The 16,545-nt window shown below is 49.0% G+C and overlaps 1 protein-coding gene across 4 annotated transcripts; it reads right to left on the bottom strand.

The window, feature by feature from the left end:
• On the bottom strand, positions 1 to 14,786 carry NR2F2 (nuclear receptor subfamily 2 group F member 2). 4 transcript variants are annotated; one of them, XM_045070727.1, is made up of 4 exons: positions 13,946 to 14,786; positions 7,723 to 9,304; positions 5,628 to 6,155; positions 1 to 2,865 (listed from the first exon to the last, which is right to left on the bottom strand). In XM_045070727.1, exons 2-4 carry the CDS (start codon positions 8,162 to 8,164, stop codon positions 2,591 to 2,593), a joined length of 1,245 nt encoding a protein of 414 aa, XP_044926662.1. In that variant the 5' UTR covers positions 8,165 to 9,304; positions 13,946 to 14,786; the 3' UTR covers positions 1 to 2,590. The 4 variants fall into 4 exon arrangements, with proteins under 4 accessions (XP_044926662.1, XP_004759860.1, XP_004759858.1 ...); XM_004759803.3 differs by lacking the exon at positions 7,723 to 9,304 and having other exon boundaries at positions 13,946 to 14,768; XM_004759801.2 differs by lacking the exon at positions 13,946 to 14,786 and having other exon boundaries at positions 7,723 to 9,672.
• Between the last annotated feature and the right edge of the window lie 1,759 nt (positions 14,787 to 16,545).

Below are 16,545 nucleotides of genomic sequence, written 5' to 3'. Positions count from 1 at the left end.
TTTTGCTTTGAAAATCATAAATTATAATTTAATGCCAATAATAATTTACAACAAATGGCTGTTTACAATAAACTAACACAAAACAAACAAGGAAAGGGGCCTGTGTTTTACTTATTAGAGAAACTTCACACACTCACATGGATAGCACTTGCAAGAGGAGAAAATAAACAACAACCGACAAACCTCGAGCTAAAGGTCAGCGATATTCTGCCCTAAGAACATACTTGTATTTATGTATGTATATATCTACAGAAAGAAGCTGGGGGTCAGATGGAGGACTCTGCTCAAATGCACAAATCAGACAGATTTTTCTGGTCTGCATGTATTGACTGGAACTGAGTTATCAAAGTTTAATAACACTTTACAAAATGATCCCTTTTCTTCCATCGCCCCTACCCACCCGCTCTTAAAATTAAACTACAACATAGTGAAGTATGGTGGGGAGGGGATGCTGGAAAGCCTCAATAAGAGCAAAATTGGAAGCTCCCACACACTGAGCTTCCTTCAAACCAGGAAAAGAGAAAGGGGGGGGGGGACTCCAAAACAAAATAGTTACTACTTCCAAATCAGCATACTCTGTAAAGTTTCCTTCCTTCTTTCTTTCTCTTCTTTTTCTTAATTTGGCTTCTAAGGACAAAGGATCCCAAGAGCAGTACAGATTGTATCTACACAATCCGAAATGTCAAAATGTCGATGTGTTTTTATGTACATAACTCCAGTGGAAAAGACTCCCTTGACCTGTGGTCATGCTCTCACAGAATGAACGTAAAGGGGGGAGGGGAAAGGCAGGCCAACGGCAAGTTATCATATATACACTAAAAAACAGACCCTTCAGCACTCTAAGCTACATCACTGGATTTGAAATCCTCTCAACAACCAAGCTAGATGAGAACCACAAAGTATTTTTAAAAATCAAACCTACTTAAGGAAAAACTCACTGCAAACAACTGCCTCTATTTACAATGCTGTGATTAGCTTGCTAGAACGGTCTTCTGCTTAACTGTCAGAAATGTACAAAACAGTATTTTTTTCTGATCATAAAATAGATACTGATCTCAAGATTTCTAATACTTTCCACAATACCTTCCCTAAGCAGGCACTTAAGTGTGACAAATATAAGGGCCTTTTTTTCCTGGAAAATCCATTTTTAATTAAAAGGAGGATTAAGTGAATGGGGGTGGTTTACTATATCAGTATGGCACTTCCTAAACCATAGATAAACCATTAACTTCAGCTTCTCCCCCCCACACACACCCAAATTAAACAGGCAAATACACTAGTCCACCTTTGAACAAACTGACTGAGGGCAGTAAACAAATGGACCCCCGGGCCCGGCTCAGCGAGAGCTCACAGGGGCTCTTCTCGATGAGAAAGACAGTGAGTGGGGACAGCCAAACAGATTTCAGATATCAAATAATATTTTAATTTCTGAATACTTTCAATTTTCCTTGGAATATAACACACAAAGACTCGACCAAACAGTTCAGTTATTATAACTTTTACAGTATACAGAAATGTTGCACTTAAAAAAAAAACCTTCAGTTTTTTTTAAAACACAAACTGTAAACTCTAAGATACTGAATCAATCACGTTACCTATAAGTGCCAACAGTGTTATTTTGTCATGCTGATTTCAATGGTATTTTTTAAAAAGGGAAAATATCAACAATTATAATACAAAGGGTTTGCAAATATACAAACAGATATAGGATTTTCGTAACAATTCAAGAACTAAGCGGGACCCAATTCAAATTACAAAAGTTCACTTTTTATTCAAAACCTCAGCATGTGTCTTGGACACATTCCTTGGCTGCCAATAAATTCCACAGTTCATTCTCTTTCTTAAAATATTTTTAAAAAGCTAGGTTTGTCATGGTGTCTTTTTGGGGGGGGGCAGGGTGGGGAAGTTAAGTGTATGTGGTTCCTCCAGTTCTCAAATTAAGAGTGCTCAACTTCGCCTAAAATTTTTGGTCACCACTTCTAAGTGCGTTTCCATCATCTCTGAGTTGCCTTTTAAAGTTTTATGTCTTCCTATGATATTTTCATGGATTCAGTTTTAATTCTTGCAGAACATATATTTTAAGGATACACAGTTTTTAAGAAGCCAAGATTATATCAAAACTTATTATAGAACCACAGAATAAACTGGTTTGGAACCAGAAAAGTACAAAAAAGAACAGCTAGAGGTACATAGACACAGGACAATTAATAATTTGGAAAAAAAAAAAAGACTTACTGTCTCCATTCTGCTAATTTTCTCCCAATCTCCTTAAATGCACTTTTAGCAATATTTTTCAAAAATTTACCAAAAAAAGAAAAAGACTAATTTCCTTTTTATACAAAAATGATAAGTAGCAAGTTGCTCTGACCGACACAGGAGTTTTTTTTTTTAATGCATTCTGTAAAAGTTCATTTGACAGTCTTTTTTTTTTGAAATTCACAGTCCATTAAATTCTTCCCCTCTCTTCTTTTAGCAAACTTGTAACATCCTTTTATATCCTTTCTTAACAGAAGGAATTTAAGCAAACAAACCAGTCTTTTGCCTTTTCTTTCTCTCTGTTTCACTGCCCCTTCTTATTTTGATTTATTATTTATTGAATCGCCATATACGGCCAGTTAAAACTGCTGCCGGACAGTAACATATCCCGGATGAGGGTTTCGATGGGGGTTTTACCTACCAAACGGACGAAAAACAATTGCTCTATGACTGAGGAGGAGACCGTGCGGAGGGAAGGGAGGCGAAGCAAAAGCTTTCCAAATCGCGTTGGTTGATTGGGGTACTGGCTCCTAACGTATTCTTCCAAAGCACACTGGGACTTTTCCTGCAAGCTTTCCACATGGGCTACATCAGAGAGACCACAGGCATCTGGAAGAAAGTTAAAAGAAGAAGAAGAAGAAGAAGAAGAAGCAGGGGAAGGAGAAGAATTCAGTCATCAGATTAAGAGGTCTGAAAAGGGTCACATGAGGTGTGTGTACAGGGCTGTCAAACTGCCCCGACCGGAGTTGGAGCAAATGCCTCTGTGCTAAAAACCTGGGCGAAGGGGAGCGGGGTGGTGGTGGTGGAGAGAGCAGGAGATGATCCTGGGGTATTTGCTTTAAAGTCAAACACAAGCTCAGTGCACTGCAGGCTTTCACTGTCCCAGTCCTCAGGCTGGGTCCCTGGGAGGCCCCAAGCAAAGTGCATTGGGTGAAATCTGGCTCAAGTCAGTAAACAGACAGACAAACAGATGAAACCAAAACTGCCAGGGCTCCTCCCCCTCCTCGTCTGTAAATAATAGTTTGGCTTATAATTATATAGTTGGGGGGGGGGGCAACAACCTGGCCCAGCCTCTAGTAATGGCGTCCACGACCCAGCCTCAGATTCTCCCCAAAGAGGGCGACTCATTTTTCTCCAGTCTTTGAAACTGATTTAAGTGGCCCTTTAAAACTGATCTTGTCAGTATAGCCCTATTGAAGGGCAGCCATGCAAACTGTGATCTCTCTGTTCATTTGAGCTGTTTCTTTTTCCCCTTTTCTTCTCTCTCCCTTTTTCTCTTACCCCCTTTATTTATTTATTTATTTGTTTATAAAACCCAGGTCCGTCCAAGAAGAAACCCCTCCCCTGTTATCTTCAGGAAAACACTTTTCTCTTTCGGATATGTGAAAAATACAGTAAGTGCCTTTGAAATGAGAGGCTTCTCAGTGAAGGCGGTGCAGGTTGTGACCTGACCTTTTTGGGCTCCCTAGACAAGACTGGGGCGAACACATGCATATTGTGAATCCTTAAAACAGACATCTGAAAACAGCCGCCACTACCTCCACCCCAAGAACCAGAACACATATGCAATTTCCTCCTGTGTGCATCTAGGACTCCGCACGTAAAGAATGCATAGGTGTCTGTGGTCAGGAATTAAAAGATCTGTTTGCACAGGACTCCCTCCCTCTGCACTGGTACACTGTGTGTCTCCCTATGAATCAGATAAGAGGGACCTTTATCTCTTTGTGAGGCGATTTGCATTCTCCACACAGGCCTCTACATTTTGCAAATAGTAATAAATTAAACTGTTGAGACAGTATCAGGCATTTCTTTCCTTGAAAGACCAAGAGTAAGGTTGAGAGCTAACAATGATATTGAGAAATTAACAACACCCCCATCATCTGGGCTCCTGGGCTGGATGTAGTAGGGTTGTGGGATGGGGGTGAAGGTGGTTGTGGGGTATGGGAATATCCTGCCTGCACATTTGCATCCGGCAAATGTTCTAGTTATGACAGTTCCCCTGAGAAAAATACTCCAGATCCAAGCCTCTCTCCACACAGCTTTTCCTCACCCAGACACTGCCCTTTCATTGGTTACCTCAGGACTTTCAAAGGCAGAATTTGGGGTGGCTGTGTGTGGGGGGGTGATGTGTGAGAAACAGTAAGGTATAACAGGCTCAGAACCCTGCCATCGATTGAGCTAATGACTTGGGCCCCTAGATTTCCTTCAAACAATAAGGAAGAAATTGTAGATCTTTTTGTCTGCCACAGGAACTACTCAGCACTCCTAGTGTCCAGATTACAAGCTGTAAAAACTGCAGTTTCTAGGTTCTAAGCCCTACCAACATCCCAATGTTTGTTATTCTGAATTGGGAACCCCTCTCCCCTCTCAGGCATGACAAAGGGATCAGCTGACAACTTAGACCCAGAAGGCGGAGGGGGTGATTTCCACCCACCTGGGGTAGGCTGAACTCAGCCTGGAGGCAGCCAAAAGGCTCAGGTGTGGCCCAAAGTGGAAAGCCAGACACCTTCAAAAATCATTTGGCCTCAAGAGTTAATTAATATTAGATCTATTACTCACACAGGTTAAACTACATACAAACTAATTAGATTTCATAATGCAGTCAATGATGGTTTTATATCTCTGGCAACATTCATATCCAGCCCCAGTTGGCATACACTTTGGGTTGTTTGAAAATTGCCTTAAGTGTTTGCCTGGGCAAAGAAAGCAGGAGGCCAGAGTCTTCCAGCCCTCGCAGACATTCTGGACACTTACGATGGCCCCTTTCTTTCTCTTGCCCCTTCCTGAAAGCTCTTCCTCCTCTCCTGGCAGTCTGCATTGTTTTAATAAGAATATGATTTTAAAAATTGCTGCCCTCAGGTTGGATTTGCCTGGAGCTCTAACTCCTGCTGAGTTAGCAGACAAACTTTTCCCCTGCAGGGGCAAACTTTCCCCTGCAGAGATGATGCCAGGACCGCTCCAGTGCCCAGAGGCATCTCCTAGAGGCTCAGCCAGGGTGACAGAAAACGAGCCATGGGGCAGGGGAGACAGCACAGGCCCAGCTGACCCAGAAGGCCGGGAGCTAAGGGAGGGAGCAGGAACATGCATCCCAGCCTGGCAGGCTCAAGAGGCTTTCACATGGCCCATTTTGAGAGCCTATGTCTGGAGCAAATCTTCCTGCAGTCCAGCCTTCCCCTCTTGTCCCCTGGACAGGCCTGGTGAGGCCCAGCACCTACACAGAGTTCCCACTCCCAAGTTTGCTCTCAACAGTTTGGCCTTTCAAGGGGGTGGGGGTGAGGGGAGGCTGTGCCCAGGCTGGGGACTCCCAAGTTCTCTGGTCCCTAACTCTGAGCTAGAAGTCCTTGGACTGAGAGGGCAGGGCTCCTTCCTACCTGAGGTGAACAGGACTATGGCCTTGAGACAGCTGTACTCGGCGGAGTCGACGTGCAGTGCTTTGAGCTTCTCCACTTGCTCTTGGAAGATCCGTATGTGGTCCATAAAGGCGACCACTCGGTCGGCGGACATGGGAGAGGCGTGTAGGCCGGCGGCGGCCAGGAGCGGGGCGACGTGGAGGGGCATGGAGCACTGGGCTGCATTGAGCACGAACAGCTCGCTCCAGGTGAGGCGAAGCAGGGCCACCTGGTCGGTGATCTGCAGGTCAGGGAAGAAGGGGATGTTCCGGGCCCACTCGACGGCGCTGAAGAGCATCCGCGCGGCCAGTTCGCAAATGTTCTCAATGCCCATGATGTTGTTGGGCTGCATGCACTGACTGCCGAAGCGCGACGTGGGGTAGGGCTCGGCGCGCAGCAGCAGAGAAATATATCCGGACAGGTACGAGTGGCAGTTGAGAGGGTCCCCGTTGGTGAGCGCAAACTGCCCGTGGGTTGGCTGGGTGGGCGGCATCCGGCCCCTCTGTACCGCTGCGGGGAGGAAAGGAGACACCCCGCCGTTAATGACCAGCCTCGTCCCCCAGCTCTCCCGGCCCGACCCCCACCTGACCCAGACCCCCGAGACGCGCCACTACCGGCAGGCCTGCCCCGGCGCGCCAGGGCCAGAGACCTGGAAGTCACCGGGAGCCCGGCAGCGCTGCTCTCAAACCACCACCCAAGCAGGCTCCGGCGGCCAAAACGGCACACTTGCCTCCGAGGCCCGCTCGGGGCTGGGCCGCCGAGGACCCAGAATTGACCGCTTTGCCTCGGGGTCCCCGGCACTGGGGGCGGGAGGTAGCGTTCTGGGGGCATCTTTCTTCTTTACTGCTAAACAGCTGATATTTCTTATTGATTGGAGGAGAGGGAGCGGGAGGGGCGAGTCTGGGTGGCGGGGGGGAGGGTGAGACGCTTTTGCAGAAAGACACCAGGGTTCACCCCAGACGGCCTGCGGCCACCCCGGAACAACTCTCCCCCAAACCCCGCAGCCCCAGCCCGGCGGGGAACCCCCGGTGAGAGACGAGCGGAAAGCCGAGGTCTGGCGGCAGCCTAATCAGTGTGCTCGAAGAAAGAGAGACGGAGGGAGAGGGCGGAGAGAGAGGCCGGCCGAGGCGAGAGGAAGCCGGGGAGAGGCGGGGAGCAGGCGGCCGGCGCCGGCGTAGCCAAGGCAGGGCCCGAGAGGGCCGGGGAGAGCTGGCGAGGCTGGGGCTCGGGCTGTTATCTGACGCCGGACCGGGAGAGTCGCTCTCGCAAAAACACAAAGAAAGCCCGGCGTTCGCTCGCCCTAGCCCGGAGCCCGCGCCCAGCGCCGTGCGCGCCATTGGCCGAGCACGGCTCACGGCGCTCGGCGAATTTTATATCACAAAGACCCAACTCGCGCAGAGCGAAAGCAGCCGCCGAGGGCCCCTCGCCTACCCTTCCCTGCTCCCTAGCGCGCTCTCCTCCTTTCAAAAGTGAAAGGAAAAAAAGAAAACAGAGGTATTTTTTTTTTTTTTTAGCAGAATGTTAATCCACGGAGGGTCACATGAGCGCTGCCCGGGCAGCAGCGTTAATACGGCGAAGTGCATAAAATTGCCATTTGTAATTTGAACCTCCTGTACAAAAGTACAATCTCAGGTTTGTTTTTTTTTTTTTTTTTTGAGAGGGTGGGGGCTGGGGAGAGGGGTGGGGAGGAGGGACATATGTTGAACATGCAGGAAAAACAAGGGGAGAGAGAGAGAGAGAGGAAAGGCAGAGAAGTAAACCAGGCTTTGAAACAACAACAGACAACACCCCATCCCTCCTAGAAAGGCGAACTCGAATGAACTCGGAATCAATGCAAAGAAAATGAAACAGCCCGAAGAGAAAGTAGAGGAGGAAATCAGTCGGCCAAAGCATGCGGATTTGGGGGTCTGGGTTCCAGTGCAGAACTTGTTTCTAGTATAAAACCCCTTTCAATTGCAATACGAAGAGAAGAGCTTGGGGCTTCTGCGTCCTTACCCAGAGCAGGCTAGCCAAACGCACCCAGGGCCCCGGGACCCCAGGCTAGGGGGGTGGGTGGGGAGAAATGAGAGGCCGATACCTTCCCGTCTCATGCCCACTTTGAGGCACTTTTTGAGGCGGCAGTACTGGCACTGGTTGCGGTGGTGCTGGTCGATGGGACAGTTCCGGTTGGCGCGGCACGTGTAGCTCAGGTTCCTCCGCACGCTGCGCTTGAAGAAGCTCTTGCAGCCCTCGCACGTGAACTGGCCGTAGTGCTTGCCGCTTGACTTGTCCCCGCACACCACGCACTCGATGTGTTGCTGCTGCTGCTGCTTGTCGCCGCCCGGGCCGCCGGGGCCGCCCTGGCCACCGGCCGCCGTCTGGGCCGGCGTGCTGGCCGGGCCCCCTTGGCCCGGCGTCTGTGGCGTGTGCGGGGCGCCGGGCGGCGGGCCGGGCACAGGCGGCGCCTGCGAGGCCTGGCTGCCCTGCGAGCCGGGCACCTCGTCCTGGGGGTCGCGCCACGTGCTGACTACCATTGCCATATCTATGGGGGCCGCGTCCGGACTTCCTGCTCCCCTGGCTGCGGGCGGCGGCGGCTCCCGGGTCTCGGGCTCCGGCGCGCCGCCTTTTGTGTGTGCGAGGGTGCGAGAGGGCGCGGGAGGGCGCCCCGGGTGGCTCGGGGGCTGGTTGGTTGAGGTTGATTAGTTTTTCCTTTTTTGTTTCTGCTTTTGCAAAGTTTTGTCGATGGCTTGTCTGGCCCGGTGTGTTTGTTTTGTTTGTTTCCCTCGGCTCAGCTTTGTTGGTTTCGGGGGGCTTTCCGCCCGGAGGGGAGGGGAAGGGGCCAGGGGAGAGAGAGTGGGAGCAGAACGTGGAGAGAGAGGGAGGGGAGGGAGAGCTGCAAGTCGATTGTCTGGCTTCAAGACAGAAGTAGGAGGCAAAAAAAAAAAAAAAAAAAAAAAAAAAAAATCTCTCCAAAGATCTCGCTCGCTCTCACTCTCTCCCTCCCTCTCTCGTTCACTCTCTCGCTCTCAGAGCTGGTGTGCCGAGGAGTTAGAGTAGGAGGAGGAAGAGGAGGAGGAAGAGGAGGAGGAGAGGCGACTGTCCGGGGGCCAAGTCCAGGGCAGCCCACAGTCAGCCATTCAGGAAAGCCATCGAAATCAGGACGACTGGGAGAGCGGAGGCGCCGGTCGCGGGCGCACCCAGAAAGCCCGGCAGGCCGGGGCGGAGGCCGGCGGCCCGCGGAGTGGCGGGAGCGCTGCCCGGGTCCGGGGGAATCAGCATGAAAGTGGTCCGCGTCCGGCGCTGCGCGGCGTCGTCCTGGCGCTGGGCCGCCGCCGCCGCCTGCCACGGGCGCCCGGCGCGCGCCTCGCTCGCTCTGGCCGCCGCCGCCCGCTTTCGCCGGATGGAGGCCGCTCGCTGCTCCCTGCGGGCCGCCCGGGCCGCCGCCGCCGCCGGAGCCGCCGCCGCCGCCGCCGAAGCCGCCGGGTCGGGCCCGGAGCCGCCGCGTCTAGCGCCGCCGCCGCCGCTGAAGCTGCTGCTGCCGCTGCTGCCGCCGCCGGAGCCGCTGCTGCTGCTGCTGCCGCCGCCGCCTCACACACATAGGGAAAGAGTCAACTCGCCGGCGGCGGGGGAGAAATGATAAAAGAGAGAGAGGAGGGCAGATCACCACCTAGAAGCACATCCTTCGTGCGCAGAGGGGGGAGAAAAAGACGGAGAGAAAGAATGAAAGAAGGGAAAAAAGGCAGCACGGCACCCGGAGAAAGGAGGCAACTCGGGGAGAGGAGGAGGAGGAGAAGAAAACACACACGCGCGCACGCACACACACACCGCGGAGAGAAAAGAACAGAGAATCAAAGTGATCAAATATGCTAAAAAGGGGGGCGCGGGAGGGAATGCGATTTATAGGCGCCGGGGCTGGCAGAAGTGGCTTCTCCGCGATCAGCTCACTGAGCTCTCTATATAGTGAACTTTGACACGACTGCTGCAACTTAGCGCACGTTGCCATGGTGACGGCGCGCCTTATAAGGCAGCAGCCGGGGTTGGCCTGGCCAGGCGCGCGCGCGCCGCCCCCTCGTCGTCATTGGCCGGAGCGCGGCGGCCCCGCCATGGCGGCCGCGAGCTCAGCCCGGTCCTAGCGCGAGCGGCGTAGCAGCGGCGGCGCGGGGAGCGCGGGGGGCCAAGGGGGGCGGGGAGGGGGCGGCCGCGCCGCCACCACCGCCAGGCGGGGGATGGGCCCGGGCCGGCCCCGGGCACGCGGCCCCCGAGCTCTCTGCACCCCGCACCGGAGGTTTCCGCCCCAGCGGGGAGAGGAGCGCGGCGCGCACACACAACGCCTCTTAAAGGCTCCGCGAGAGGCTTTGGATGGAATCGAGGACTTCGCCTCCCGCAACTTGGCGATGCCACGAAATCCGTCGCTCGCGCACCACCCGGGACTCCCGGCGCATCTTTGTGCCCACAATGCCAGAGAAAGAGAAAAGTTCCCCGGTTTCTTTGCAGAGGGGTAGCGGGTAGGGGGGTAGGAAGGTGCCGGGAACCGAGCTTGGAGACATTTACCAAACGAAAGATTTGGTCAAATCTGGGTGATGGTAGACCCTTCTCGTAATCGACTCTGATCACTTGCTTGGTTTCGTGGCTTATTTCTTTTTTCCCTTTTTGAGGAAAAAAAGCCGTTTAGCGTCTATCTTTTCCTTGTAGGGTTAACATTTCCCAGGTATGTGGCCTGACATTTTAATTGCTCAAATAAAGCATCTCGGATGCTGAGAAGCACAAGTAGACTTCATCTCATTGTCATGACGCAATTAAAATCAATTTTCCTCAACTTTATCCTCTCTTATTAGTTATAGCTAACTCACAGCCCAGCGTCCTGCCACACACCCAGTCGTGGAGAGAGGTGAATAGAGCGTTCTGCGCGCTGATGGACAAGCGGAAGCAGCTTCCCAGGCTCCCCTGTGCCTACCCTCTGTACACACATGTAAGCGCACATGTATCAGATGCACATTTGTCAATGTACACAGACAAAGACTTCAGCGACTGTGCTTCTAGGTCATGGAACAGTTGAGTACGAACTTCATTGTTCCTCAAGTTCCTTTTAAGCATCCATATAGTCATTAAAACACAACCAGAGATTCTGCTCCAAATTGGGAATAATACCAAGCACAACTCACAAAAACCACACACACGCCATGGTCTATCTCAAGAGATTCACTGCAGTAAGAACAACTTCATAGCCTGAGCCATTCCGCTCAGTGTGCTAAAGTCATCAACATGGATGTGTCTCTGGATTCCAGAGCGTTTGGTTTTAAACATCAAACAGGTAGAATTGCCCCCACAGAATACACTATATTTCAACGCAGTAGACTTTTGGTTTGATTATGAGAAGTTAGTGAATTGTGACTGTTCAACATTTATGGAACAAAATTTTGACACCATCATACACATTTTTGCACCGAGAAAAACCATAATCTGGGACGCCAACCAGATTTATGAACAATTAAAATATTTGACATAAAATACAATGAGCTTCAGGAAACATGAACACATATAAAGGCTAAATTAATGACCACAGGAAGGCATCCTTGATAGTTCAAAAAAATTGACGAGATGAAAGATTAAAAAAAAAAAACATAAACCAGACATATAATTGACCTGTGCTGGTGTACATTTTGCACTTGATACCCTTTACACACAGACAGAATACAAGGAAGGTACTAAGTGAAGATGTAGGCAGACAGGGGCTAGTTTTTAGGGAAGGAGAAACACCCCCCACCCCTTACACTTCATTCCTGAAGCCTTCTTAGCCCTCACCCTATCTCCGCTGAAATCACGTATTTCACTAAAGCTGCAGGTGCTGGGATTATTTGAAAGTTAAAAAAAAAAAAGAAAAAGAAAAGAAAAACAACAACCATAGTGGACACTGAACTATCATAAACGTGGTGTGTAATGAGATTGCCAAAGAGAGAGAAGCAGGCTGAGAATTTCAGGTTGATTAGAGACACAACATAACTTTCTCTTAAAGAGGACAGAGGATGGAAAAGAAATCATTTCAGAGAAGGTGTGTGTGTGTTTTTTTTTTTCCCCCTTCCATTTCAACCCCTATGATTCAAGGGATTGCCTAATGCTACAAATGTCAGTAGATTAGGGGCAAACTCAGCAGAGATGTGGCGGGGCTGTGTTGAAATAGGAAATCTAATGGGCATACCCATCTCAGTTTAATAGAAGATGGGAATAAATGTAGGGAAATCTTAATCTCGCCTTTTGAGTGCAGACACTTCGATAGCAAGATCACCTTTTACAGAAGTGAAGTGGAAAGTTTTTGAGGAGAAAAAGCTTCCACGGTACAGAGATTTTTGGTATTTGAAATGCGCTCTGATGGCCTCAGATTTAAAATGAAGAATTTCCTCATCTCTTACAGAACTGAAGCCTGCTACACACATGACCACAGGGCTGACATGAAATCAGAGGTATTTCACTCTCATTTTAGGATTCATTCAGTTCTGGGAAGGCTATTAAAATTCCAAATAAATAAATAAATGACCCTATCAATTATAGTTAATTTTTCTGCATACAAGAAGAGAAAGACTGCAGACTGAGGGAAAAAGTGGGGGGGGGGAATATTTTAAAATGTCTTCTTCAGAGATGCTCATTTCCCTTGAATAAACAGCTCTAAGACTAACAGATAAATATCAATATGTCGTGCTCAAAAAAAAAATCCAGCCCAGTCTTTTATTGTAGATGTAAATTTATTTTAATGAGAGGAATGGCAAGCTTTAATTTGGCCGGAGAAAGTTGGAAAAACATTTGTTTTACTCTGGTGAAAAAAGAAAAAAAAAAGAAAAGTAAACCCACCCAGGAATATGATTTTCTTGCAGAAAGTGGCCTGATGGCTGTAATTCTCCACAAATTAAATCACAATATGAATACAGACCCCAGCAAATGCCGAGTTTAGCTCTGAACTCAGTAGAAACCAGTTCTGTCCACCAGGATTCATTGAATTCCTCCTTTCCCTCAATCTAGTCCGTGTGTGTTTTTCTCTTCCACCACACTGGAGCTCCATGAATAGGGAAAGGGGCTTCCATTGTGTCCCTCTGAACTTCCAAGTCAATGCAATTTTTAACCACTGGCTTGTGGTACTTTGAAAATCACCAGGGGCTGTCAGAGTTGGGTCCTCTGAAAAATTTACAGTGCTAAATCAGAGCATATGCTGGGAGGGAAAAAATTGCTTAAGATTGGAGCAAGTACAGTATCTGTCTGCCCCCTAGTGTAAGAGTCCTCGCTGCCTAAAATTCAACTTTAAAAGAAAAGGAGCTCTTAAAGGGAAACGACTTTGAGCTCACGTAGGCATAGCAGAATGAAAGTTCTGTACATTTTAATCTAAATAATTCTTCCGGATTTAAAATTAATTGGCTCTGGCTTGGTTGGACCGGACTCGGATCTCGCCACCTCTGCGCTTCCCGAGTCACTGGCGGAGAGGTGATGATTTTTTTTTCCCCCCTGAACTGGGTTTATGTGCGTCCCCCTCACCCCCTCCTCTCTTTTTCTTTCTCTGTCTCTGTCGTCTCTCTCGCTGGCTTTTTAAAAATGAGGAACCGTTCCTTGAACGTTCTGGACAGAGCACAGAATTGCTTCTTAAGTCAGCCCGACGCGGTTGCAATAGACAGCAAAAAGGTAAACGTTTGCCTGAAATCCGCACGCCAGCTCCACCACCCCGCCCGATGGTGAGTACCCTTCTCGTCGCGATTCTCCTCCTAGCTTTTACCGAGCGCTCTTCTCCCCGAGCCGCGGCCGAGGGCGCCGGGCACAGCTTTCCTCCCTCCCTGCCTGGCTGGCTGTCAGTTGCACAAGGTTGCAAAATAAAGCGCAGAGGCAAATCGAACAGTAAATTCTGATACTTAGTGCGAGCCTCGCAGCTCCTTTGCTAGAAAAACCGAGTCGTCTGTTGCTTGGAAAAACACGCTTATAGGACTGGCTTTTAGTTTGCTCTATCGAAGGAAATGAGTTTGAGGAGACAGGACGAGGAGACGGGGAGGCACCGCAGTCTTTACGCTTCGGTTTAATCATATTTTGGCAGCTTTGCAATTGTATTTTTCCCCCTCTTCCCCCCTCCACCACCTCTCCTATCACACAAATGTAATAAAATATGGCAATGCATTGAATTGACGGCCCCCCCTCCCCAAACCCCTGAAACCACAGTCCTAGGCATTTCATACACGTTAGCAAACCGATATTTTGAAAAGCCCCAAGTCATCCCCAGCCCCACACAGCACAAGGAAAAAAAAGTGAGAAAGGAGAGAGAGAGAGAAAAAAAATACTGTAAGTAAACATACCAAAACCATATTTGCCTTGTTCAAGGTCCCAAACCGCTTGCATCTTCCTTCTAAACTGGAATAACTCTCCTTTAGTTTGGCGGGTGAAATAAACGCTTTGTTGGCCCCCTGAAAAGATGTGTCTTTGATAATTAAAGAGAATCTCCTCCTCGGTGTTTATCTAAGCGATTGTGCAAACTGATAAAAAGTAGGCACTAGCCTGCAGGGAAAAAGAGGAAAGGTGAAGGGAGAGATCTTCCACCTTAAGGAAGTGCTTCCCCATGTATTAGGCGTTCTCAGCCTTGGAAAACCCTGCACACTAACTTTAGAGAGACGAGGTTTCAGGGAGCTTTGTACATAGCTGCTGAGGAATGCAAGCCTCGCCTTTAAGAAAAAAAACCCCAAACCGTAGGTAGGAGATGTCTGGAGTGATCCTTGTCTCTCATCTCATTCCTTAGAAGGAAGAGTGCGTTGTTACACCTTGTTTGGGGCTGGAAAGACGAGACTTTAAAAACACCCGTCCAATTGAAAAAAATCTCCCAACTTAATGAGTTTAGTCGGAGGCTGGAGCAAAACGGCTCAGCCGCAGCAGAAAACCGCCAACAACTATAGGCGATATTGCAAAGCAAGACGACCCGAAGCACAGCCAAATTCCACTGTTTGGGGTCGAGAGGGATGGAGGCTAATCCTAAAGCAAGTTGGGAAAAAAACAGAGGTGGGAGAGGAGGGGGAAAAAGCAGCAGCCTAGCAGCCTGGCAGACAGGCTCCCCTCACCCTGGATCAGAGATAGAACTTGAAACAGGAGGGCAACATTTTTCCTAGGAATCCGTTGGAATCCTCATTTTTCTACTTTTAACTCAGGTTCCCCCAAGTGATTTTTCCCTCTCCCCTGCAGATCCGTGCCCCCCTTTTCCAGTTTCCATTCTAGAACTTTCCTGAGGAGGAAACCTATTTCTTTTGGGGGGAGGGGTTCCCAATTTCAAGTCTTCAAATAATGAATGCTTAATTAACCCCCTCCCTTCACCCACCCTCCCAAATGAAAAAAGGAAGCAGGAATACAGTAACTAGAGAAAATTGAGAATAAACTATCTTGCCTCTTGCAGTTTTAATACAGTTTTAACTAATGGATTTTTTTGTTTTGTTTTAAGAGAAGAATAATGGGGAAACACGGATCTTTTATTTTAGGAAACTGTTATGGTAAGATGTATGTCAGACTTGACAAATGGAACTAACGCTCTTCGGCTGCTTCTTGTCCTTGTCTTAAACAGGAATTAAGTTAAACACAGTGCTGAATGTTAATTACATGTTTACTGGCTAATGAAAATTACAAATGGTTTTGCCACCTCAAACAATGATGAAAACTCTGAAGACACTGTAATTATATACTTTGAGGGAAATAACTCAGAATATTGATCATAAGAAGTGTAAATCTTTTTTTAACTATTCATTAATACCATAAATATGGGCTACAGAAGTTTTTCCTTGTGGTTTGTCTCCTCAGTTATATCGAGTGGATGGATGGTGAAGCTTCTCTGGGGAGGTGGTGAACTCATTCTCTTATAGAAGGAGGCCACTTGTGTAACTGGGGGGGGGGTGCCCCCTCCCTTCCACCCCCGCCCCCTTTAATCCCGGCAGGAGGTCGAGGGATAGTTCAACAGGGGGGCTGGGCTCAGGGCAGGTGAAGGTGATCGCGGCCCAGCCTCTCCCCTCCCCTGCCCTCCTCTCTCCTTTTCTCCCTCCTCCCTTCCCTGCCAGGTCTGATCGATGACCATCTTCCCCAGCCTGGGCGCCTGTCGGATAACCTGGCATTCGGTTTCCTTATGGAGGACAACTCACCCACCGCAACCCAGCGATGCTCCCCTGACAACTTAAGTTCCTTCCTTCAGAGGTGGTTAGGGCAGTTCATTGCAAGAGAAGAAGGCGAAAGAAAAAAAGAAAAAAAAAAAGTTGAGGTGGAGGGGGTTACTGGGTAAAGGTGGCTCAGGCCGCAGAACCAGAACCGGTTTCCCTGGGTGGGGAGTAGAGAAGTGTTTTTTTTGTTGTTGTTGTTTTGTTTTGTTTTAACTTTGGCCTGAGTTGTAACTCTGCACTCTGTAGCGTGGCAGTCACTCCGATCTTGGGGGTCAAAGGTGAGGGCTGCACTAACCCTAAAAGGCTTGTCTGGCCTGGCCAGAAGGCCAAATGCGCACAGAAGTGGGGTGCTCTCTGTCAGCCTTACTGCCTGACGCTTCGGAGGGGGTGTCTATGAAACCCACACGCGGGGGACACAGGACCGAGAGCCGGTTTTAAGGGCAATATTGAGGATTTTTTAAAAAGTGCCCTAGGCTTGTGGGACTGGAGTCCTCTTTTCCCCTGAGAATTCCCAAGGCGCTGGTCTTTGTCTTAGAAGGAATGGAGTTTCTGAATGGTGTGAAAGGGACAGAGAGGGTCGCTTCAAATCGATTTTACTTGTCCTTTCTGTCTTTTCGGATCAACGCCCTTCAATGGGCACAGAGGTGCTCTTTCAACCAAAAACTTGTGCTACATTTTCTGCCTGTATTGGTGCTAAATACAATAAGCACTGGGCAGATTTTTTTTCTTTGCTCTCCAAAGCAAGAAAGCACCCTAATTAAATTGTTTTA

Source organism: Mustela putorius, unplaced genomic scaffold, assembly GCF_011764305.1.
Source record: "Mustela putorius furo isolate JIRA1106 unplaced genomic scaffold, ASM1176430v1.1 tig00003972_pilon_pilon_pilon, whole genome shotgun sequence".
Lineage (NCBI taxonomy): Eukaryota > Metazoa > Chordata > Mammalia > Carnivora > Mustelidae > Mustela > Mustela putorius.
The sequence above is the reverse complement of the archived record's forward strand: the minus strand, read 5'-3'. Positions and strand labels throughout refer to the sequence as shown.